Raw genomic sequence first — 25682 nt, forward strand, 5'->3', positions numbered from 1 at the left:
GTAGTTCCCACTCAGTTGTCTGAGAATTTTTGACATTAGATTACATTACTATTTGTCTCTTTTCTTGACATTTGCGTTTTGCTGCAGTCTTCATTTCGTCTCTGTAAGAAAGTAAAGTTCCTTGGATCCCACATATCAAACACACGGAAAGGCCTGGACGTCTTCCACTGAGCACACCAGGACTTAGTAGGATAGCTCAAATAAGTCAACAAATATGCAGTGCACCAAAATCAAATGTCCATTTTAGCGGACACAAACAAATAGGCTGGGACTTTGGAGGATATTATAGTGATCGATTAAATTACCATCAATTCCCATTAGTTTTAATAACTGTAATTTGGAGTATTTCCCAAACACAAATTGTCACACTAAGGTAAATTTACCTGAAACCTGCCAGAAATGTTTCACGCTTTTGCAACCCTACATGTGTTGACTGGCATGCAGTCTAAAGTATATATTATTACTATTAAAACGCCTTTCACTTGAGGTCAGTTGGGATGGGCTCCATAAACCCCTGAATAGAACAAGTGGTATAGAAAATGGATGACTAGCTATGTTTCTACTTTTATTATAATTTCTCATTATAATGCACCGCTGTTCCACATCACTACACAGCATACAATAAATAAACATTGGTAAACGAAAACCTCACGTAGCGTACCATTCTCTTTGTAAAGACTGTCTTTTTGATCTCATTAGATTGTACAGGTTTGTCTAATGAGTACATTTCCTAGAAAACGCCAGAAGAAAAGAGGAGAAGTTGTTGGTCCACTATGATGAGGCTTTACTTATTCAGTCAAGCATGGTTATATGTAGGTGAGACTGCTCATCTATCAGTGATCAGACTGTATGCTGCTCATTGTAGCAACCAATTGTAGCATCATCTGAGCTCTCTTACCTCTGGGCTGCGCCCCAGCAGGGACGCGCTGGCAGTAACATGAGTCTCTTGTTTGTAGTACATACTGTATGGCAACTGCTATAAAACTGATGTTTATGCTGCTGCGTTGCGGTACTCTGTCTAATTAATAATGCTATGTGACATAATTAGATAAGGTTAAAAAACAAGTAGTGTTTTAATAGTATTATTTTAATTATAAAAATTTAAATATATTGGTGAACTAAACAAACCACATTAATTATTATCATGATTAGGACATGATTAAGAAGTTTCGATTAATTGAATGCTGAATGTGGTAGAGGACATTTTATTTCTTTTACGTGTCATTAACAATAAAGCTTACTTAATAATTACAGATTTAAAATTTATTTTGTGTAAAGCACGCTACACACATACCAAGTGGACAAATGTACGCATTTCTCCATTTAGAAAAGGCACAATTATCAAAATATTCTTTCACTGTGGTATAGTGTGTCTTCAGAGGACTATAACTGCCCTTATCAATCTCAAACTTTGAACCTGCTTAATATTTACAATCGCAAGTCTTTATGTATGTGGTCAACATGGAGTTCTGCCGGGTGGAATGGACGTGTAAGGGTAAATTGCCAATTGGGAAGCAACCGGAAATCTGTCTAGGACCCAAATTGATAGTCTAAAATATATTGATAAATTATTTGACCAGATCCCTATGTCTTGGTCAAGCTCCCACTTCGACCAAGGAGAGAAAAACCCTCGCGCCATCCCTGGAGTTAACTAATACAACTAATAAACCCAACATGTTTAAGGCACATAATGACAGATGTATGTATTTATAAAAAATAAATCCATTTTGTTAAAAGACTAGAACTGTGTTGCACTGTGTGGAGTTGTATGGTTATGTCTGTGAGTTCAAATTGTGTATGATCTATTACTTACGCGTCTGGCTCGGGCTCCTTGTCATTTTGGGGCTTTTGCTGTGGCTGAAGAACATTATTTACCAGCTCAGTGATCCCACTAAAGGGAAACCACCTGTTCAAATAAGCAAATAAGCATGACAGATAGAACGCAGCTAGTCATCACTTGAGAAAACAATCTAGCCTGCGAGGTACATTAAGAAGCAGGGGTGTGATTTCCAGGAAGTGAACAATTCTTGGGAACATTCACTACAACCAGAGTAGAGAGAGAGAGAGAGAGAGAGAGAGGAGGCCAAGACACAGCGGAGAAACAACTAGGGTCCTAAAACCAGCAATAGTTGAATAGAAATCCAGAAAATGAGGAAAAGCTGAAACAAGAAAACGCTACAGCCAGTGGAAATGAGAGCAGGCTCAAATGCTCAGCTGAGGAAAGAAGACACTATAGGGGTCAAGATTGTCGAAAAAATACAGTAGATTCGTGCACCCACAGTATAGAAAAGTAGCACCTGGGAGGAACCAGAGATTGTGGTCCAAGGCTACACAAGAAAGTTGCAGACAACACACAAGGTGAGAAAAACAGACAGATACGGGGAGAAGGTTGTATGGCTCGGATTTTTAACAAGAATGCTGGCAAGGAAATGGCATTGTCAGTAATGTCATGGAAGTCATCTGTTCCCTCACTACAGCAGTTGCATTCCATGAATTTAGCGACATTTATTTCTTCCTCCTCCTCTGAGACACAGGGGACAGAGCCACGTGAAGCACATAACACCGAATGACAAGCGTCAAAGACTAAAGCACTCTGGGTAATGTAGTTTACTTACTGTGCTGACTGAGGCTTTGGTTCTTCTTTGATCCTAAAACATAAATGAAAAAAAGGTGCACAACTCAGTGCATAAAATGCACAAATGGATGAGGAAAACACAAGCAACAAAAATATAAAAATATAAAACTGGTATAGAAATGAAACATGTGACATTAATGATGATCCATAAATAATATAGATGATAGCAATGCGGAAAAGACAACATGATGATGATCATGGCAATACAATCATGAGCTTTTGGGGGGGGGGGGGGGGGGGGTGAACAAATATTGGCGGATCAAATATTTGGGAAGAACAAGCCAAAGTATCTAGCAAGAAGAAAACTTGTGTGATACCAGAGCACTGCAAAATACAACAAAAATACTTTTTTGGAATGAAAGAAGAGTCCAATCTTTCATTTGGTAGTTTTTGAGTTCACATGGCCATTCATTCATTCATTCCACTGCTGAACCACTTATCCATAAAACCTATTCTGTGAGCCTTAAAAGCATTTTCAGAATGCTCTGAATTTTCTTATCATTTTAACAAATGAGCCGCAAATCAGCACACAGCATTTAATTGTTTTACAATGATGAGAGTGAGGAGAACACACAAGAGCAAATATAGTCAGTCCTGTTTACCCATCAGTCTTGCTGCTGTGTTTCCAGGTGAGCCAGTCCATATTTATCCTCTCACTGTGTTCTCCCAGTGACGTACAACGTTGTTCTTTATTGATCCCATCAGTCTTGTCTCTGTGGTTGCATTACAAGCCTCATATTTAACTGATTGAGCCGCCTTGCTGCCAGCATGTCGACTGGAAACCAAGTGTGAGGACTCTTCTAAGCACGATCCTCTGTGTACCCAGGTCCCACGTGTGTCCTGTAATTTACTGAATGGATGTACAGGCTAGTGTGGGAGCAGTGTATTATTTGCCATGCGGCAGTGACATGACTGAGTGTAAAATTTCACAAGTGACGTAGTTGGTGTCCTGACTGCTGAGGAGGGCAGTCAAAAAACAGTATTATTTTTCTATTTGGTTTGAACCAGTTCTGACTGTATCTGATGCTACACTGCTCTCTAGTGGACACATGGCCTGCAAAACTAACAATTCCACAGCAAATATGAACAAAATTGAACAAAATATGTGTTTGTGTGTCCACAAAGTGAGGTACATTTGCACAATCCATCCATCATATCATATGGTTTAAATATATACACAAGAACCCATCCTGTAATCATGAGTCAGCACCAATATAGCAATAGAAAAGCACCTATAACCATCCGTAAGCAATATATATATATAGACTTATATTAAGTATATATGATCGTGTTAGACACCATAGCCTGACTTGATAGCTAACCAAAATTTTAAAAACACTTAAACAGTGCATTACTACACATCTGGATTTTACAAATAGGCATGGCATGCGCACCTAAAGCTGTGAGTGTAAAGGTATCATACTGCACACAGCCAAAGAATAATTTTGACACATTGCTGTTCACAACACTTGTGGACAAAGCTGCTCATCAGCAGCTGCAACTAGTGCAAAAGCCTCTTTTAATATTTTAACCAAATTCCGACTTCATCTTGGCATCTACAGCAAACACAGTCTGTGATAAAAGATCTCATGCCTAACGCAGTGAACCCTGAGGGCCCTCTACGTCCACCACAAATTGAGTGATAATTGGATCATAAGGGAGTCATTTGGCTCAGTGGATAAATACCAACTACATACAGTACAGTACGTCATTAACATAGACCCAGCCAGTCAGTTCTGGCAGGAGATGAAGTTAATAACAATCCAAAATCATTCCGAGGCAAATGACCAACAGGGAAAAGTCTCAATGAAGTCTGTTGAAATATTTGAACTCAAAAGTAAATACAGTACAACCTCAATTTATAAAACCCAGACAAAATTGTAATGTCAGTATGTGGCAAATGCCTCAGCAAATCTGAGGAGACCTCAGCGTACTTTCTTATACCTCATTTAGTCCTACAGTTGCACATTTATTCTTTTAATTTCTCCTTTCTAATTGCAACACTGAAGAAGAATTACACTTAAACCTAACACGTGCACAATGACACATCAGGCGTTTTCATCCTTGCCAGAGTTCTTGTGACTTTCAGTCAAGAGTTAATTGCCAGGAGCCTCAGAGATGAGTGAGCAGAAGGAAAGTTGAAGAAGGATTAGCCATGAGCAGCAAATTGGTTAGTTTCTCGAGTGTCTTCACTTGTTATAAAACGTAGATTGCTCCATTGTTTTACGATGAGGTTGACTTGTCTTTGTGCAAAAAAAAAAACCTGAGCATGATGCAGCGGCAACTTAACTTTACACCCTTTATACACAAGATGTTATGAAAATAAAGTCAAAAATAAAAAGCTCACAAAAAAGCACTTGTAGACTGCCTTCCATCCCGATCATTCATGTCTGTGCATGACCCAACCCCCATTGCATCACCAAAATTGCGTAACACTACCTGCACCGAGAGTTAATTAAATGCGCCAGGCACAAAGACTTCCACAAAAACCAAGATGGCAAATTCTAATGTATGTTCAGATAGTAGGCAAAAGTACTACTTTTCGTCTTCATATAGGTCATGCTGTTGATTTCTTTGGCAAAGGGAACTGTAAAAATGATAGGTTCTTAAGTGGGGTGGCAAGAGGCTTCTTGGGGTGGACGTTGGCTTTAAAAAAAAAAATGCTGATTTGCCTTCATAGGGCACACTCATCCAAACAGGTAATTTAACAGTGCACGAGTCAAACCTCCTGAGCAAGGACTGGGATTCAGAATGCTGAACAGAAGCTGGCGACTGCAGGTTTTTTGCACAACAGGGAAGTGGTTAATCTGTTGCCATATATAACTAAAATCCATCTGTTTCCTCAGATTACTTGCCAGGATTAAAAAAAAAAAGCTCCTTCATGTCTTCCCTTAGATTCCTAAATTCATCTGTGTCGTTAGTAATTTGTCCATCTCCTATTGCATTTTAAAGTGGGCAAAACAATAGAAACACATTAATAACATTTGGCCAGATACAATTATATATGAGATAAAGCAAATCACACATCTTAATCAATTAATTAATTACTAAAAAAAATATATTTCTTCATCTAACCATTTTGGACAATTTTGTGCTTTCCACTTTTAAAGGAAACTTTTGTTCTCCAGCCTGACTGCCCCTGTGCACACATCAATCTCTATAGTATGCATGGGTGAAGGAGTTTGATTTGAAAAAAAACTTAATTGGCTTGACCTTAACCCCGTTAAATACATTTGCTATGAGCAAGAAGGGAAATTACAAGTCAGGTTGTCTCGTCCAACATCAGTGACCTCTAACCTCACCAATACTGTTCTGGACGAATGGACAAAAATATGAAGAAACACATGCCAAGATTGTGCAACACTTCTCAGAGAAAGGGGAGATCACTCTAGTCATAAATGGCAAATAATTGAACATTTCCTTCTATTTTTCATTGCCTGTAGACCCGTATTTGAGCCATAATGTGTATAAGCATGATTATGTTTTGATGACGGTTGTATGGACTTATATGTGAATCGTCTGTCTTTATTTTTCATCCTGACGGATCAGCACCTTTTTTGGTAAAATGCCAAAATGACAATGTCACACACTAACGTCCCACCTCTGCTCACTCATGACTGAATAATACCTCTGGATGCCAGCCTTAAACCTAACCCCCTGCACCATCACTAGGGTCATAACCTTTTACATTAGCCAGATATAAAACTGCAATATTCAAACTGAGACAACTGACTCAAGTAACTCTCTACGATTCCAGCATCAAATGACTTCACAAGCACCAGTTCTGTCCAGTCTTGCGATCACCCAATTATTTCCGGTCTCATAGCCAGCAAAAGTGTTTGCTTGCGGGTTTTGCCCCATGAGACAATCTTAGAACTGAAGCAACTTGGATTTAAATCCCCTCTAACACAAACAAAGCAAAGAAGATATTTTTTTTAGTGCAGCACATGTAACCCATATTCAAACAAAAACACACCCATAAATTTCTCCATGAAGCTGGGTGCACCAGGTGGACTCTACTGTCCTCACGTGGGGTTATAATAACAGCACAGTCATGGCTAACAATAGAATTGTAATAGATACCCTGCCCTATTGTTATCCCAGTCCTCTTTACTCCTTCCAGTGCCAATTGATTATTATTGCCCATCAGGAGTGAATTTAAGATATGAACATGCTCAGCATCTCATCAAAATTTCAGCGACATTTCAATTTGTTTGTTTGTTTGTTCAATTTCAGGATGGCAATATGATGTCTCCTCACCTAAAAATACTGACAGAGGTCATATGGCGTAACACATTTAATTATCCTGCTAAGTTCATCATCATATTGATCATCGGCAATAGTATATGAGTTAGGGACACCCCAAAAGTATTGCTCAAGTGAAAATAAGTTGAACTTGATAGCTTTGAACATCTGTCTAAAGTATGGAGCAAAGTTCCTAATCAAAGGATTCTCTTGCATTAGCTGTCAGACTGCACATGGAACGCCATACCAACAAACCAGATGACACAACAACAATTAACAGCAGTTTACCTGCTTGGTAAATTCTTTAACAATGTTCAGCATGCCAGCAAAGACTTCATAGATTATATCATGCGGAGGATTTCTGTGGCTCTGCATGCACCACTCCTACCCCTCCACCCTGACCTCATTTCACTTCGAAACAACCAGGTGGCGCAAACATGTGGCTCAGTGGGATGAATAATATTACGGAATCAGTAGGAGACCCTCCATCAGATTTTAGTCGAAAGGCATGATCCTGAAATGACTGCATCAGCTCTCTTTGGCCTTCAAACCAGATAATGGGGATGAAAAAAAGGCCTTTTCAGTTGTTCACATAGTGGATAATATGCACACATTTTAAGCATACATACATGCGGACTCTGGATCTGTGGAATGACGCATTTTATGCATCAACAAAGTTACATTCACCCCTAGGCAGGGTGAGAACTCGTCCAGACTCTACAATGTGCAGTATGTCTTCATGTAGGCTCCGTGCTGGTGCCTTTGTATGAAGTGTTCAAAGACTGGCCATATACGAGGCCCATGGCTACATGTGTGATGTCATGTGAATGATAATCACTTTTCTTTCTCATCCCTCCATGGCAATCAGTTTTGTAATCTACCTACTGCAGCAAGTACTCGACATGCACTATAAAAACATAATGTTACTCAACATCAAATCTTTTTTTGCAATGTCAAAGAATTACGCAGTTTGAAGCCCTTGAAAAGTGGAGATTACCATAAGCAAGCGCGGAGTTCAAAATGAACCATGAATACTATTATGATGCAATAAAGACAAAGCATAGTTTCCAAAAAATCAAGTAAAAAATATTGATTAAAATAAAATACTTATTTCAATAATACTATAATAATAAAAACAAAGGTAATTTTATTTCAATAATAATGAAAGGGTTGGAAAAATGTCAAAGGTGTTCATTTGCATATTAGATAGCTGTGTAGCCAGTGTCTGTGTTTGAATCACCGGTTTGCACCTGCTTCAAACAGCCTGAATGAGCACAACACAAACACACACATGCACACATGTATACAAACACACACACACACACACACACACACACACACACACACACACACTGAGTGAAAAGATTATAGAGCTTTGTGTAAACTACCCCTAGTAAATAAAGCAGCTCTCTGACTCACACAGCCAGATATTTGATTGTGCACCTGTGCGTGTGTTTTTCTGTGTAATGCCATATGCCCAAGACACAGCAATACAGAAAAAAAAAGTCTTATTATATCAAATTAAACATATGGTGTCATACATTAATTAATGTTATCGTATACATTGCTCCTCAAACCAACCTCCTCCCTGTTGTGTTGCACCCCATTAGCCTTGGGGTCTGTTTAGGGATGGGACTGGGAATTAGCCAGCGTTGATGCACATTTCTCAGGAGGGGCCAACCTGAGCAAACCGAGAGTTCGATGGAACCAATCATGAAATATCGGACGGGACGTCGTGGGAAAACAAAAAATCTTTTGAAATAAAGGCTTCCAGTGTCATCAGCCGGTGTGGTTTTAATTTCTCTATCTCGTTTAATGCTGAATTCAATAAACTACTGAATCTTCATCCAGCAGGATTGTTATGCTATATACTCATATTGACAAAGGTTCTACTGAAAATTGATAACTGATAGTGTCTTGTTAACAAATTACTTCTTGTATCAAGGAAATTACTTTAGTAGCCGGATAATTCATTTGACACAATGTTTCTACTGATAACAAACTTGACAAACTATTTTAGGATACACAGCATTTAGCAATGGGATGGATTTTAAAACTCACTCACACTAAAGTCGACGACTTCAAGGAGTTTGCATCTACATATTCAATTGTGTACATGGACATGTTTGGATTAAGTAAATCAAAATGTATATTTTTTTCCAGTGTACAAAACCCAGAGTTATTAGTCTGTTCCAATCTAACTGGTAAGAACTAGCCATGTATTCTGATTAGACCAAAAGCCCGCAGAGGTTTTGTTTCTAACCCTAAAGAAAATACAAATCATAAACCAACCCAGAGGGGATTATTGCAGAAGAAAAAAAAATGTTTGTTGTGTTGAAATTAGATTAGAATTTTCAATTGTTGGGTCAAAAAAAAAAATCTGTGTTACATTGAATTAATTTCCAACGCTGGTTTTTAAAACAGACACATATGATCCTTCAGAGGTTCAGAATATCAATCAATGAGAATGCATTTTCCAATTATCTCTTTAAAGACAAATAAAAAAAATAGTAGGCATCTACTATGTCCATCTCCAAGTTTTTATATTATTTAAACGACACCTGCAGTCCTCTGAAAATGACATTTTATCATTACAGCAAAATATTCATTTAATTTTAACCATTTTACAGCAAGTCAGTAGGGACACAAGGTCGTATCATTCCCAAGAACTTGTCAGCTGCTTTGTGACCTGAACATGATGCTTATCTCAGTGATGGGTGAACAGCACATAATGTGTGCAGAGTATTCCGCTCACATACAACAAGTCAACTCATAAGCTCACTACTCAGAAACTGAAAGCGCATGAATCATTTTCTAATAAATATGGTAAACAAAATAGTAGGGGGGGGGGTCACAGTGCAGATGTATACAAACTACAACCAAAATAATATTGATATCTCAGGGAAACGTTAGCATGGCCTCTTCACCAAGGAGAGTGTCGTGCTGCACGACTTCTATTCTCACCAACAGACACGGTTTTTATTTGCCGAAAGTGCTTCAAGTCAGTTTACTGAGGTTGACCTAGGCATTGATAAAAAAAAATGTTGAGTCTCTTGTTGAGTGTCGCAGCGAGCTGGAGCCTATTCTACCACACACTGGACTGGTTGCCAGTCAGTCACAGGAAAAAATAGAGACAGACAAGAACTCAGTCGGTAAGGTGCGGTTCGGTCAGTCAATTAACAAACAGTACAAAGTGAAGACGTACAGTATGTGGTTTACGGGATCATACAGTATGTAGTGAAACACTGTTCATGTCAAAAACATTTTTGACAGTCATATTTCACCAAGGACATTTTAAACTGCAGCACCAGGGACAGGAAAATCCCTTCAAACTTTGTTTGAGGGATAAGAGCCTAGAAGAGAATAGATTCTATGCTGACGAGTGCAGATGTTATTTAGAACAAAGCCTGCGAGACAATGAAGTCTGATGTGGCAAGCATGCTATGGGAGATGGCTGATGCTTGTCAGTGGGGACTGAGGCTGTCATATCAGCAGCAAGACCTGATAGCATCTCAGACGTCAATGTCTCTCCTCTTGTTTTCTCTTCTCATTTCCTCGACTCGCTGCTATACTAACACCAACAAACTTTCCATTGGCCTTTTCCTCTTCTGTCCTTTCCTTTTCTTCACACCCTTCGCTCCCACAAGGAGAGCTTAATGGGCATTTAATCAGAGCAAAACATAATCAGTATGGAGCTTCTGGTTAAGTTCTATTTTAAAGGCAACAGATTCTGTTGAATAAAAGGGAATGTGTGGGAAATTATTGACAACAGCCTGATATATCCTATCAATTTGGCTGAAAATCCAACTGTCAAAAAAATTATTACAAGCACACACAAGACACATGTATAGATTTGCACCTTTCCAAAATTTTTCTTACCACGCAGATATATCTGTGATCAGTCACACACTGCACATCAAACTATTATGTGCATGTTACAGGTTTTGTATAATCAGTAATTATTTTATTCAACAATAGTTTTCCATGACATTTTAATGGCTTTTACAAAACCGTTTGCTTAAGTTCCAAGACGGAAAATCGAAACGTTTCAAACTACTGACAATTATTGATCCAATTTGTCATGTTTTAATTGCAACTTCAGCAATACTAACAGTCATCAATAGCATTAACAGATGAACCATCTGACTTCTATCCATCACAGACACACATACTACACATACGTACACACACATACACAATCATCCTGTAAAATCGCTTTCTCTTTCTCTAGCACTTCCAGTTCTATCACTCCAACCATTATTTTGCACTTGCTTTCCCAAATGTTCCATCAAAAAAAAAAAAAAATAATAATAATAATAATAATAATAATAATAATTGAGTCTTCGTCACTTTTGTACTTATTGCCAAAAGCGCACACAATGTCTTAGTACTGTAGGTTAACAGTCAATTAAGCGCAAGCTATTTTGTATTTTTGCAAAAGAGCCGGTACACCAAACTATCTACCACTATCCGAGTGAATATGGGTTGGGTAATAGGGGGTATTCAGAAAAAGAAAATAAGAGGAAATTAATCAAAACTAATTCTTAGGCCATGCACACACATGGACACACATCTCACAGTGTCCACATGCTAACTAAGAATTTCAGAATATGATAAATAACAGCAAGAGTTCATAGGAAAGCAGCTGATTTTTTTTTGTTATTAATTTAAAAACTCATTAGACTCTGCGCTCCTTTCTGTGATATGCTAGTTTTGATTATACGAAACACAGACATGTCCGTCAGGCATATAGAGAAATCTCGGAAATGCAACACTGATTAAGATAAATCATTTAAATTACAGTAACCTATGTATACAGATGCTAGTTGAGCAATTCTCAGTGCTTTATAGTACGTGTGCCTTGAGTTTTTTTTTTTTTTTAAGCAATAGCAGACCTCCTAATGATTAATGAGGTGTGAAGAAAAAAAAATAAGATTATAGATGACATATTATTCTCTCCAATGTTTGATTTGGATTCGAAAACATCCCTTCTTACGTGTGTGTCTGATGCAAGTGAGCCTGATGAAGCCCATGCAACTTGGTGTCAGAGCGTGTGACATTTCTGAGGCCTACAATAGGTGCACCTCAGAGGGAATCCCTCTTGTACGACAGCCATAATAATTATCACCTCAAGGAGATCCAGAGCAAATTATTTGAATCCCTACGATCCTGGTACAGCATGAAAGAGATGCACCAGAGCGCTCGTCAAAATACATTTTTTGATGTATATATCAATATGATACCTTTAGAATACATTCTAGTTACCTAATGTTAGGTATTCCTAGAGCACATGTGGTGGATATTTATGATTGACTCATGGCTTCAATCACAGCACATGTGACTAGGGATGCATACCGTGGACCAGATCTTTTTGGTACAGGTACCAAATTGGGTTGATACCATAGCACCATAAATATTCTATACAAATGATACCACTAACGGTAGTTTGTTTATCCAGCGACTGTCAATTAATTATGACACTGAGCATAGGGTGCTGTTTGTTTGTTTTCCAGTTACTTATACTATATACGTATCTATATATGGTAAAATGTATTTTTTTTTAAATAAATAAATAAAAAGTGGAGCCTGGAGCATTCTTTGGGTCACCCCATTACAGGCAGCTGATGCTTGCTTCAATTATATACCAAGTCTGGATGGGTGGGGGATGGGGGTCCCATAACCATCATTACTGTTCTGCTCAAAGACGCACTGATGCGTGGAATGCAGAGCTAGCTGATAGCTTCACAAGATTTAATGGTGCAAATACGACTGGAGCCGTGCTTCATAATTGTGCTGCTCACATTTGTGTGAGTGCGGCGTTCTACGAAAGCTATCTGCATGGTTGCATCCCTCTTTGGACATGTTCATACACAGGTCTGCTAAGAGGTAAGAACCTAGCTGCTTCATGCAAGTCAGCTCTGCAACTGAAGGCTTCTCCCTCCATCCTCCATCCCTTCATCCTCCCAGGATTCCCTCTGTTAGATTACACACTTGGATGTTCAAACTGCCACTTTCTTGAAATGCCATCCAAGCTGCTGTGGGATTGAACCGTGACCGTGCAGATGCACAAGCTATAAGGGTTGGCTACATGGCAGCGGCGGTTTTTGATTCTGAAACCACTGGCAATACAACAAATTGTTCAAAGACAAGCTAATCTGTTGCAGCTCGAGCACATGACTGTTGCCTGAATATATGCATTAACGCATACTTGTGTGATTCATGGGTAAGGAAAGTGGGTATTTACTTATTTGATGACTCATCAGGACTCCACTGACTATTTGACTATGAAAAATGTGTCTTGCTACAATGGTATGGGTCTGCGGTATTAGGAGTAGTATGCGGGAGCTCAGCAACACTGGTCACATAATTCTAATGTTACCTAATACTGAAATAGTCATAAATGAGAAAGCTTTAACCAAAAAAAAAAAAAAAAAAAACTGATCCCCAGGAACGGATGGATGTTGTTTGCTCATAAAAAGAAAAAAAGTAGGGGGGGGGGGCAGAAAAAAACCCCTGTTTGTATACACGAGTACATGAGTCATGTTTCTCATTCAGTAAAGCTAGGTAGGGATTGCATGACTTTCTTTCCATTAGGAATGCTGCCTCAGTGCAAATATTTACCTGGTGATGGAAAACAACAGCTCTAATGCATCATAAAAGCTTGCAGTGATGGGGCTCATAAGCTGGGCAAGCTTTGGGGCAAATGGGAAAAGAGCACAGGTGAGCCACTATGGACAGATGTACTTATTTGGTTATTAGACAAATCCCTCTTAGTAGTCATTTCATTAGGTACACCTGTACAGTCTGAGAGCTGTGGAAAGAGCTGCCTTTGTAAATATAGTAGTAATAACCTGTCAGAGCAGAACTCAACTACACCATACTTATTGTTGTTTCTAACATCATGATGCCCTTATATACAGTATAAGGAGACACATTTCAATGCGCTGCAGTGCAAACAACAGCCATGATGATAAATGTTTTGCTAGTTTAACATCTCAATTGAGTACCCAACAAATTTGGCCATTGTGCTCTTATTAACGCAGACTTTTGAAACAACTTTTGACTGTACTAATACCTAATTCCATACACTGTAAATCAAAATTAATTTCGAACTCAGCAAGTTTCCCACGTGATTTCCATTTAAAAAGGAAAACAAGAAAATAAAACTCGATCGGACAAAACATTTAAAACCACAAGTCGCTCACATAAGTTTTTATTTTATTTTTTAACAGCGAATCAGCAGTTTGATGTTTAAATCCTGGACAGGACAAGCGACTGTAATATCCCATTATAAAGCAGAGTTAAGGCTCACACGGTAAAGGTTAACGGAATCAATGACGGAAATCCTACTGGTCCGCCTTAAAAAAAACAGCCTTCAATGGACAGCGCCTGGTGCTGAAACGCTCTGAGCGACATCTGTGCACCCGGGTGGTGTGAGCGTGCGCGGGTGTGCGTGCGTGTCTGTGTGCGATACCTACGTGCACAGAGGACACCTTAAATGATCTTTCCAGTGACACATTGTGTAATGCCGAGGACGTTAGTGGGTAAAGGTGAAGCAACTTGACATGTTTTTACATGAAAATGGCGCCCGTTACAGTCGCTCACCCAACCCATTTAGTGCGGTACGGCAAAGAAGCACGGAGGAATATTGCACTCTAAAACCATTTTAAACAATTGTTTGAATAAAGAGGAAAGAGCTGCCGGCTGTGGAAAAAAAATGCCTCGCACACATCGATTATTTCAACCGCGGCCTAATGTCAAGAGGCAACATGACCACGACACATCATGGAACACCAACAAACTATAGCTGGCAGCCACGGCAGCAGCGAGTGTGAATAAAATAATTCTAATGAGCAATTCCTTACTTTAACATGGACTGTTCCTTCGCATCCTCCTTCTGTTGTCGGTCCATGACACCGAGGATGATCTTCCTCTCCTCCTCGGTGAGGTGGCTGAGGTCCGGCATCTCAGGCATGGCGCCGGCCGCTGAGGCAGCAGGGCCATGACCACCCCTGGGCCCTCGTGGAGCGGACATCTTTTACTCACAGTGGCTACAAACACCAGAAAAGAATGAACATCAAACGGAGCCATGTTTTACAAAAATATAATAAACATATCAATGTCATGTCGTGAGCAAATTCGGAATGTGCAGTTGGAGGAGCCAGTCGAGGCTAGCAGATGACACGACGGTACATGCACATGATGGGGTGCTGCTGCACAACTAAATATAAAAAAAATATTAGCTCTTCCTATCAAAAGCTCGTGAGGGGTTTTCGGTACGTTGTGGGACGAGGCGAGGTTGAAAACATAGGATTGTGGTATCTTAGATTTTGCGGGTTGAAATCAACACAAACATTAGTGCTCTCGAGCACTCAGGATTAGAAATGGATGCCCTGAATAGAAGCGAACGCTGCAGGCTGAAACCTCCACGTAGTGTTCCAAATAGCCATTCGTTCACGGAATGGAAGAAAAATAGCAATAAAAGATGAAAAGAAACGCAGTCTTGCCTTTTATTTTGCAGTCATTTTAAATCCTGTCTAACCCATCGCTGCCATTCCTTAGAAAGGTTTCAGTCGCATTTTAGAATCAAATAGGTTAGGTCCGTCCGCGTTTGTTTTTGGAGTCCTTATGCCCCCCCTCTGTCACAGTTTGGCTTGTTTTCATCCAGGTTGGTAACACTTGGAGATTTCTTAAATGCACAAAAATGGATGCAATGAGAGAGAGAGAGGGATGAAGAGGGTAAAGAGAGATGGGGGGCGGGAGGGCAGAAGAGGCGGAGCGACGGAAACGCGTAGCAGAATCAAACTGAGGATGCTTGGATGTTCATTGACAACAGGCGTAAAGCAACACGGGAAACGCGGAGTGGAGCCACTGTGCAGCTGGATCATGTTAATGCCGTATTTGAAGCCGCATGGAAAATTGTTCATTTACACATTGCATACTTTTACTGTAAATGCAGCCTTTACCTCATTAACAATTGTCAATAATGTACATTATTTTTGGAGTAACTTCCTGTTTTATTACTTAATTTTTAGGAGCCCTCTTATGCTGGCCTCAGCCACGCTCAGGTACCTGTGGTGATGGGATTTAAGTGACAGCATTAAGAGGATAGAAACCTGTAAGCAAATTAGTCCCAAGTAAAACAACAGGTAGCTTAAGTGGTTTAAATCAAACGCTCTTGGCTTATGACAACATTTAAATCAAACTTGGGAAGACAGCTTGCGAAGAAACACCAAGGAAATAATGATAAAACAACACAGTTGAATTTCATTTCTCGGAGTAGATTTGGGGTTTTCTCAACATTTGCACCTACCAGAAAAAGTACTGTTGCTGTAAAAACCTGATGAAGCAAAATGAAATTTGAACTCAGTGCTGTAGATAGAAACCTTCTCACTATTATACAATCGCAGAAAGATTTGTGAAACTAATTGAAGAAAATCAAATAACTGTAATGCTTTTTTGGGGGGGGGGGGGGGGGGGGAATATATCTTCAGCTCATCTCTGGCTGAAATTAGGTGATTCGCTACTCATGTCCATTAGTTGGAATCACAATGTAGACTGTGATTGATTTAAAAGCAGTGGTTTGATTTGTTTTTAGTCTATGCAACAAATTTTATTTTAGAAATATCTCACAGCATGCCACTCAAAAAAAATGTCACAAAAGGTATGAATACTGAAACAATAACAATCTCGCCTTACTTTACTCACAAATGCATATACAGTATGAAATCCTGGGCCTGTTGAATTTAATATAAATAATTTTTTTCAAAGAAAGCCACAAATAATTCTGGTGTATGACTAAAAACAGGTGGAAAACTGGTTTATTGTACCCTACAGAGTAATTAATTGCGCTGCCTATCACTGCCTGTCATTGGCATGGACAGATAAACATTATTATACATTTGTAAATAATGAACAGTAATTTTCAGGCAAATTGCACGCAACAACTTGGTTGAGTCACTTCTTTTAAGGAAGAATTGAATCTGTCACAAAAGAAGTGTCAATTATGAAATACAATTTGACAGGTAGAATATGAACTTATAAATATTCAGTGAAAGTGTGCTTGCAAGAATCCCAAATAGAGAATCACACCTTCCGTATGTGTGATGCACCTCCAGATTGTTGTCTAATAATTTTCTATTTGACCACAGTCACGACGTGCTTTTCTTTTTCGGACACCACAGGCACACTTCCTGGTTTGCTGTGCGCGCGGACATTCTTCTCCCTAAAAGACAAGGATGAAAGATGGTGAGAAAAGCCTGCTCCTGATAACATAAGAGATGGAAAAGTCAAGGGTGTTCAAAGAGGAGGCCAGAGAAGGAGACTGACCGATCAAACACCAAATCAACCGACAACTACACAAATGTTTTCAGAAAATACCACAGTAAGTACAAAAAGTACGTTAGGCTTCACAAAAATCTGACCTCTGTGCTTTGGCTTAATGGCAGCAAATGCACGTATACATATCATGGTAGGGAAGCCCCATTAAAGGGATTTTCCACGAGGTGCGTGGGACAACAAAAGACAGCCTGGCAACAGTCCAAGGTGCCATAACTCATGCACGTGGACATCAATCACCAGTATGAAACGGCAATGGAAATAAGAACTTACTTTCTACGGCGAGCTTCCTTCATTTCCTTAAGCTGCTTAGACTGGTCGTAGATGCCCTTCGGGAGATGTCGATGCTGAGCGATGCGTCTGATCTGTGGGAAGTGCTTAAACTTCTCTCTCAGCTTAAGGCGGTAGTTGGTGGCCTCCTTCTCTCGGGGCGTAAGCTACAACAAAGGAGCATCAAATACCAATGCCTTATGACCACTTGTACAATAATATAAAATGCAAAATTGCTGACTTATGAGTGCCACGGTCAAGCACGTGTTACTTGTAATTCAACAGGTTTATTATTGTAGGTAAAAGTTTGGAGAGGTGTACAACTGCACTTTGTCATTCATCCGTATTAATACTTTTGAATTACAGTGGTGTCTTCATCATTTTCAGACTACCTCCAATGGAAACTCATTCTACCCAAATAACTCATTTGTTGTAGAGCACACTTACACAGCATCTAATGGAATGATAAAGTTTTCCAACAAAAAAAGTGAAATGCAGCAAGTCAGAAAAGTCATCTGCGATGCCTTGATTCAGCATTTCAGTATTTCCTGATAATGAAAGACACCCTCAGTCTAGCTTGATTGTTAATGCTTCATTATGTTGCGAGCGGCTCGCTTTAAGTGATTGGCCGATTTAAACTGCTGATAGGAGCAGACACTGTCTGATCTCTTAAGTGCAATAGTTGCGAATAAATCTTTTTTTTTTTCCACAGCGACAGGATAACAACTACCAAGTGAGCCAATTTTGCAAACGGAAGCAGCATTAAGAGAATAAGCAGAAGTGACTGATTTGAAATGAAAGATGGCTGCTGGAAATGGTGGCAGGACATCATTGATCATTACTATAAAGCCGTAAACCGAAGTTGGAGCATTAGAACACTTCATAGGCCGTAAAGCACAACAAAACTACTTCTATACTAACAGACTGTGTTGCCTGACGAGGCAAAAGTGGTGGAAAATAAGTTTGTCCATTCTATAGTTTTGTGTCAAAGAACTGGTCATTTGTTTTGGGTATATTTCTGCTGCTTCATTTCGCTTAATGAGAGTGATCCAGCCCTGAATCTGAACGGTTGCCATCTTCTGACAAAGCCAAGGAGGGTGTGCTGTCAAAAGCAACCATCTAATGAGTCGAGTAGTAAATCAGGTTGTGGCACAAGTCTGACATTTCAGAGATTGAAGTGCTTAGTGTAAATGTGTAATCTACTTTCTTGAGTAGATGTTCCAACTCAAAATATATATATGTGTAAAAAAAAATATTTAAAAAAATTGTAGTGTTCTTATTACTACAGTGGACAATGATTAAACGTGTTACTTACCACTCCCAATTTCTCTGACGCCACCGCTTTCCACAGACGAATATTCATTTCATCTGACCCACTCAAAATATAACGGTTATCGGCCGACCACTTTACGCAGATGACATGCTGCATGCGTTTGGTATGGTAGACGTCCCTGGTTGGAGATAGACATGTTAACAAAGAAAAGGTGCAGAACAAGCAGTCATACAACATCCACTCACTTTCCATCAAATAACCTGAGAGTGATCTCAGGTGCATGTCTTCATGTATATTTGAGAAATTGGTACTGACCTACTATGGCTAGCATTCATGGGGAAGATGCGGATGGTCTTGTCAAAACTGGCAGACACAAACTCTCTGCCAGTGGGGGAATAGTCAACATCGAGCACTGCAGACACGTGATCGAAGTGTACCATGACCGGCTTGTCCAGGTGTCTCATGTCATATGTGTAAAGACTGCAGAGATGGACAGGCACAAGAACAGAACATTCTAGGAATAAGAACCTTGTCACTCAAGTGAGTCAGAGAACAACAGTGTTTGGAAAAGTCATTTTGTTGTACATTGGGAATTGTCTAAAGGTCTTATCTGCTCACTCACTTATAGTCTTCATTACATGCTGTGAAGAAATAGGCCTCCATCGGATTCCAGCATAACGTGTTGCTCCTCATCGTCATGATAACCTATAGAAAGAAAAAAATTATTGCAAAGGGTAAAAAAGTGAAAAATGCAGCAAGGGAGTGGCGTCACTATACCTTTTTAAGCGGAGCTGCTTCTCTCATGTCATACAGTATGATGCTTCTGTCAGAGGCGCAGCTTGCAAGAAGTTCAGTCTGACAAAACAGGAAAATATGATCAACACAACAGTATTGAGCTATGCGTTTTTTTCTTGAAATGTTTTCTGTCATCCAGTGGAGCGGACATAACTGTGGGCAATCCATGTCACCTTAAAGGGATCATAATCGTATACCATAGCCGACAGCATTTCTTTGCTAAAGTGGTCAGTCAACAATTGCGGGTGTTATTTTACCAATTATTGACAAGTCTTAGAGTTGGAAAAGCTTCCTCCCTCTAATATGCAATTAATTGAGCAGCCCTACTGTATACCCATGTCCATGCTTGCCTGCAAAAACGATACCCATTATGTAAAGCACTAATCAATCAAACAAGGTCAATCCGAGGTCTTGACAGAACAACTGTCATGGGAATACAAACCGATAATAAAAATTGGAGGTAATGTCTGAAGACAGCTGAAGATTAACCGGTGCTTCTGCTTGCCACATACTTCAGATTTTTGACTCCAGTCGGCCATCGTACTGCATTGTGCCATTCTCTTTGCCATAGTTATCACATTATGTGTTGCTCACCAGGATCTCACTTTATAAACACGACTATTTTGTCGCATAAACAAAATAGAAATAATGCTTTATTTATGTGCGATAACTAAACTGCATTTGGCATTTTCTCAACTTACTTTACACTTGGTCTTTAATACTGCTTTCACAACAGTCCAAATTCTACGACATGCATGAATGAATGTATGCACCCAATACTGTCAACAATTTTCACTCTGACAGAATTAAGATCATCTCAATGGGCTACATCCTGCATAGACTCACCTCCACGGGGTTAAAATGGACAGAGCTGAAGCTGTCCACACCCCAGGTGAAAGAACGGATAGGGGTGCTCCTCTGCTCATCCCAGATGTCCACCTGCTGGCCACATGTTGCAAACACGCCATCTTTTTGATGAGGAGCAATCCCAGTGAAGACTGTCTGCAATGAACAAGCACCTCGTTTCACCATGATTTATTTTCCTGAAATTTATACTTTTGGATATGCATATGTATACCACTGAGTGCAGAATGGTCTGTTATTAAAGAATCACACAAGTGGTTCCTACTCTACATACCTTGCCCAGAATTGTACTAAGTGGCTCCACTTCCTCACCATAACCCGGGGCCTCCATTTTCCATTGTTTGATTGTTTTGTCATCTCCAACCTGGAAAAATACCATTTTTGTTAAAACTGAAATTAAAAACCGTCAGGGATTAATTTAATAGCCCATCACTGGCATGACAAAAAACATCAGTCACCGTGAAGAAGGATGATCCACAATGGCGAACAGCCATTCCACGGACAAATCCTTCATGGGCTTGGAACGTGCGGAGGCATTCACGTTTGGTAAGATTCCACACTTTAACCTAAGGATGAAAATCAAACACAGTGTTGTCACACAACATACAAGTATATGGACAATAATAATATGTATACAAGAGCCGAGTCGTTACCTCCCCATCACAGGAGCCAGACAACACCGTGGAGAGGCTCTTGGTGTGCTTGGCCATGCAGTTCACACCATCTCTGTGTCCATCCAATGAGGACAGGAAAGGCTTTGCAAAGACCCTATCCAGCTTGGTGGCATTAAGGGCCCGAGTGTATTCTCTGCACACCTCAAATGGATGAAGTGTAGGGTCATAGTTTCTAGGAACTGGGAGCAACAATGGACAAGTCAAATTCGTCAAATCATTCTACAACTCGGAGCCATCCAAATACAGTCAAACAAATTATTTAAAGCAATACTATATTATACTTCGAGAACTTAATTCATATTTATAAAAAATAACCTTTTCATCTAGGTTATTATGCAAACGGTGCACAACCCCATATTAAAGAAATAATTTGAGGTCACTGATTAAAATAAAATATTTACGTGCGTCTTAGTCAAACGATTCTTGAATGTCATGTCACAACACGTGTCACACTAATGTGTGACAACCAGCATCTTGGTTAAAAAAAAAAAAAAAAAAAAGACTATAAAACAGCAGTGAGCTTGCAGTGCTTAGCAAAAAAGTGGCTAATGGTAGCAGCTACCCTAGCCAGGTTTACTTCACTTACCGCGCTGAATATCGTATTTGGTCTCCCGGACGTAGTCGTCCGGGTTCCTCGAGAGCACTTTTACTTTCATCTTAATGTGAGAAGAAAATATCAAAATACACTTGGGTTCGATTTAGAAATAAATCAACAATACAAACAAACATTACAGCATGAGCCCACGCGTCGAATTGGAAACATATTTCCGGAAATCGCGATGCATTGTGGGAGAAAATCCTTCCCCTCCTGCCTACGTCATAGTAGGCGTGCACTCAAATTCAAAGCAAAATTGTGTTTTTCCAAATCAAACGTTCGTTTGTTTAAAGATCAACTAAGTGAATTAATGTAACCTTTCTTGAATATACAGTAGAGTAGTTGTAATGATTTTGTATAAAATGTTTTAAGTTGAAATTCAGAATCGGATGCACTGCAATATACACTTCGTTCATTTGGACTTCCTTGCAAGCTGCTTGACATTCGCTTGGGTAATGTCACTTTCAATCGTATTTGACGCCACGTGCTAAAAACGTGGATCACGAGCAACCATGTGGGTCCACAATGATACATGTCAAAGACGTTAGATCGCTGCAACATCGTGACGACTTTACCGTAGACTCATTGAAGACTTGTGAGCACGTTTTGTAAACACACCTAGCTTTTGCAAGCTACAGCTAAAGTTGGTAAACATGAGCACCGGTCAAGATCACGGTACTGTCAGCGTTAATGATGGCAAACCGGGCTCTGCCGTATCATTCGCCGAACACGTCCAGCGGGTTTTCAAACATGTAAAGGTAGAAAACCTGGTGGCAGGATTAAGCGGGGGAGTTGTTTCAACGCTGGTGCTTCATCCTCTTGACCTGGTCAAAATCAGGTTTGCAGGTGAGCCATACTCTATATTAACTACTGTTGGACGCTGTCAATATGCTAATAATCTGCAAAATGTTAGTTTTCTATCTCAGTTTAAAAAAAAAAAAAAAAAACATCAGGCAACAGTGACATTTAATGCGCTACATTAGGCTGATGTAGTAGGAAAAAAACATTCTGCAAGCATCTAACTTTTGGTCCCAAGTGATTAAAATAAAATGTGACCATCTGATGTAATTTCACTGCTTTTTTCTTCCAAAATACTCAAATGATATAACATTTTTAATGATGTGTAACCAATTTCCGAATTGGGTGAATCCAATGGAACCATAGGATTGTTTTTCCAGTGGTGTAGCCCATTTGGACATACCACATCAACAGCTTTACTGAAAGCTGTTTGTTTATCTATTTAATAAGTGCATGAAAACTATTGAGCTTTTATCTAATATTCTTTATCTACCTTAAAGTTTTACTAGCGCTGAAATATCTCACTTGTGAAAGCAAAGCGGGTACGTGTTCATAGACCTGAAACAATGTTAGGGGTATTGAATAAAGACTGAAACTGTTTTCCATGGAATTCAAGTAGCAAACACTAAATTAAGCATTAGCTTCAAGTCAAAACTGTTAAACCGCCATGTTATAAATGAAACAAATTGCAATTATCAAGATCAAACATTAAAAACGTATGAATGTTGTGATCTTTCCTATGAAGGACCTTTCGTCCCTTGCAAACTAACCCACTTAAAATTTATTCTTGCTTCAGTGAGTGATGGCTTGGAATTAAGACCCAAGTATAATGGCATACTGCATTGTATGAAGAGTGTGTGGCACCAGGAAGGACTGAGGGGACTTTATCAAGGAGTGACCCCCAACGTGTGGGGTGCTGGAGCCTCTTGGGGTCTCTATTTTTTCTTGTAAGTCTGTTATTTCTTTTTCTTTTGACATTTCTTTTGTGCATTGACACACTGCTTCATTCACAGCTACAATGCAATCAAAGCTTACGTAAAGGAAGGGCGCCAGACTGAACTGAGTGCTTCGGAGCACCTTGTGTCTGCAGCTGAAGCAGGTTGGTTTGAACTTTACTGTACGTGTGTTGGCACACTATCTGCTAGTTTCAACAAAAATCTGGTAATAATGCTCTGTATTGACATTCCGCTTCACATGTAACTTCACTTCCCACTGGCCACATTAAGTTTGGCATCTAAAAATGTCCTTGATTGAATTTTGAATGGCTGGAACGTATGCCATCGTTGCACAATGTCCTCTTTGTCTCTGTCTCTACAGGCATTTTAACACTCACCATAACAAACCCCATTTGGGTAACCAAGACCAGGCTTGTGTTGCAGTATAATTCTGACCCAAACACTAAACAGTACAGGGGCATGCTGGATGCCTTGTTCAAGATCTACCGCATGGAGGGGGTGTCAGGCCTCTACAAGGTCAGTCTGTAGTACCATAGTGATATTTTCATGCAGACTCAGACAAGGTCCGACTACAACTACATCTGACTGCTATTTCCATAATCACCGCTAGAGGGCAACAATACTACACCATTTTTATTTAATTTTTTTTGGTGCTGATAAATGTTCTCCAAAACTTAATAAAACTCGTTTGTAGTGGTGCAGAACTGTACTGCATCATACTTAAGAGGTGTTGTACGTCTCAACTCCCACCAGCTAACTAAATTAGATATAAATATTAGATATGCAATTGGTTATAATGTGTTGGCAGTGTATTCAGCATTTCATCCACCACTGCATTTAGCTAACTTCAACAATTTCCGTTGTGACAATAAGTAGGCAATGACAACTCTTGTATGTTGACTTTTGCCGTTTATGATAATGTGTAAGTGTCAATCAAATTAATTTATAATGCATAATCTTAAAGGGTTACATTCCTGGTCTCTTTGGAACATCTCATGGTGCGCTGCAGTTCATGGCCTACGAAGAGCTGAAGAGAGACTACAATAAATACAAGAAATTTCCTTCAGATGCAAAGCTGGTGAGTCATGTAACCCCACGAGCCGCAGGCAGCCTCTACTTAGCTTAATAGCGCTTAAACCTCAGAGGCAGACCACACTTGATGTACATGTTGTATGACTCTGTGCTGTACCTGAGACTTGCTTCATTGATCACTTCAACAGAATCCTTTGGAATACATCACAATGGCGGCACTGTCTAAAATATTTGCGGTGGCTACGACATACCCATATCAAGTGGTGCGTGCTCGACTGCAAGACCAGCACAATAGATACGACGGCGTTACCGATGTCATTAGGAGGACTTGGAGGTATGATAATAATGTGATGCTTTCTACAAGTCTGACCCAGCGTGATGCCGTGTGTAATCGTCACTGCTCTCACTGCAGGAATGAAGGCGCCACTGGGTTCTACAAAGGGATTGTCCCCAACCTGATTCGTGTCACTCCAGCATGCTGCATTACATTTGTAGTATATGAAAATGTCTCCCGCTTCCTGCTTGGCACAAGTTAGCAAGATCCAACAGTAAAAAGAAAAAAAGACACACAATGAGGTTACAAGCGCAGTATGACGGAACGGCCGGTCAGACTATTGGTACCTGGCACATGAACCTCAGTGCATGTACTGAGTGTTAACACTGAAAAGGAATGCTTCAAGTTGTATTGTTGATCCTCTCAGTGCGGTTGAGTGATTATTGGCCAGTGCTGCAAGTTTGTGCTACACCCTTGAAGATGTACTGTAATAGCAATGCAAGGGGGTTATTTTTACACAGAGGAGTAAACGTCTCCAAGCGACGATAAATTAAAAATGGCAGCTGATCAATGAAAGTGCTCAAGCCAAACAATGGAACATTAAAATGTGAATTTTCCCTAATTCACTTAAGGTAAAAAAAAGAAAGCTGCTTGTTATCACACATTAATATATTTATTTAGATATCTGGTGTATCATGTCTGCTTTTTTTTTTTCTTTTGCTATAAACAGAAACTGCACACTCACCTGAATTGCCTCGTTCAATCTTCTGCACGTTAGAACAGAAGACAATTAAGCAGCCAATATCGTTGTGTTGCTTTGAAGAAACCAAAAAGTTTGATGAACTGATGCTAAAATGTTGTGGGGTGTGATGCAGTTCAAGAGAGACCCATTGTCATTTTGATCAACATGACATAAGCAATTAATAATGTTGA

The 25682-nt window shown here is 39.6% G+C and overlaps 3 protein-coding genes across 38 annotated transcripts in view; 1 reads left to right on the forward strand and 2 right to left on the reverse strand.

Moving 5' to 3' along the window:
* The window catches only part of rims2a (regulating synaptic membrane exocytosis 2a), a 92632-nt gene extending 76108 nt beyond the window's left edge, over nt 1-16524 (reverse strand). For 25 of the 36 annotated variants that reach the window (XM_049730741.2, XM_049730740.2, XM_068651980.1 and 22 more), the window contains exons 1-4: nt 15388-16524; nt 14746-14931; nt 2616-2648; nt 1814-1906 (exon numbers count right to left, since the gene is read on the reverse strand). In XM_049730741.2, the coding sequence (XP_049586698.1) occupies nt 1814-1906; nt 2616-2648; nt 14746-14915 (296 nt within the window). In that variant the 5' untranslated portion in view covers nt 14916-14931; nt 15388-16524. Of the gene's footprint in view, nt 1-1813; nt 1907-2615; nt 2649-14745; nt 14932-15387 lie in introns of those variants that run through there. The other 11 variants (XM_049730742.2, XM_049730739.2, XM_068651986.1 and 8 more) reach the window with 2 other exon arrangements.
* Nucleotides 16525-16673: 149 nt separating this feature from the next.
* dcaf13 (ddb1 and cul4 associated factor 13) lies at nt 16674-21882 on the reverse strand. Its single transcript, XM_049730755.2, has 11 exons — nt 21681-21882; nt 21074-21273; nt 20879-20986; nt 20695-20784; nt 20403-20558; nt 19539-19616; nt 19384-19466; nt 19077-19241; nt 18804-18939; nt 17492-17655; nt 16674-17105 (listed from the first exon to the last, which is right to left on the reverse strand). Exons 1-11 carry the CDS (start codon nt 21748-21750, stop codon nt 17018-17020), a joined length of 1338 nt encoding a protein of 445 aa, XP_049586712.1. The 5' UTR covers nt 21751-21882; the 3' UTR covers nt 16674-17017.
* Nucleotides 21883-21915: 33 nt separating this feature from the next.
* On the forward strand, nt 21916-25493 carry slc25a32b (solute carrier family 25 member 32b). Its single transcript, XM_049730757.2, has 7 exons — nt 21916-22535; nt 23284-23434; nt 23501-23586; nt 23805-23959; nt 24408-24521; nt 24664-24809; nt 24888-25493. The coding sequence occupies exons 1-7, from the start codon at nt 22343-22345 to the stop codon at nt 25009-25011; spliced, it is 969 nt and encodes a 322-aa protein (XP_049586714.1). The 5' UTR covers nt 21916-22342; the 3' UTR covers nt 25012-25493.
* The last annotated feature ends 189 nt before the right edge of the window (nt 25494-25682 follow it).

This window comes from Syngnathus scovelli, chromosome 9, assembly GCF_024217435.2.
Source record: "Syngnathus scovelli strain Florida chromosome 9, RoL_Ssco_1.2, whole genome shotgun sequence".
Taxonomy (NCBI): domain Eukaryota; kingdom Metazoa; phylum Chordata; class Actinopteri; order Syngnathiformes; family Syngnathidae; genus Syngnathus; species Syngnathus scovelli.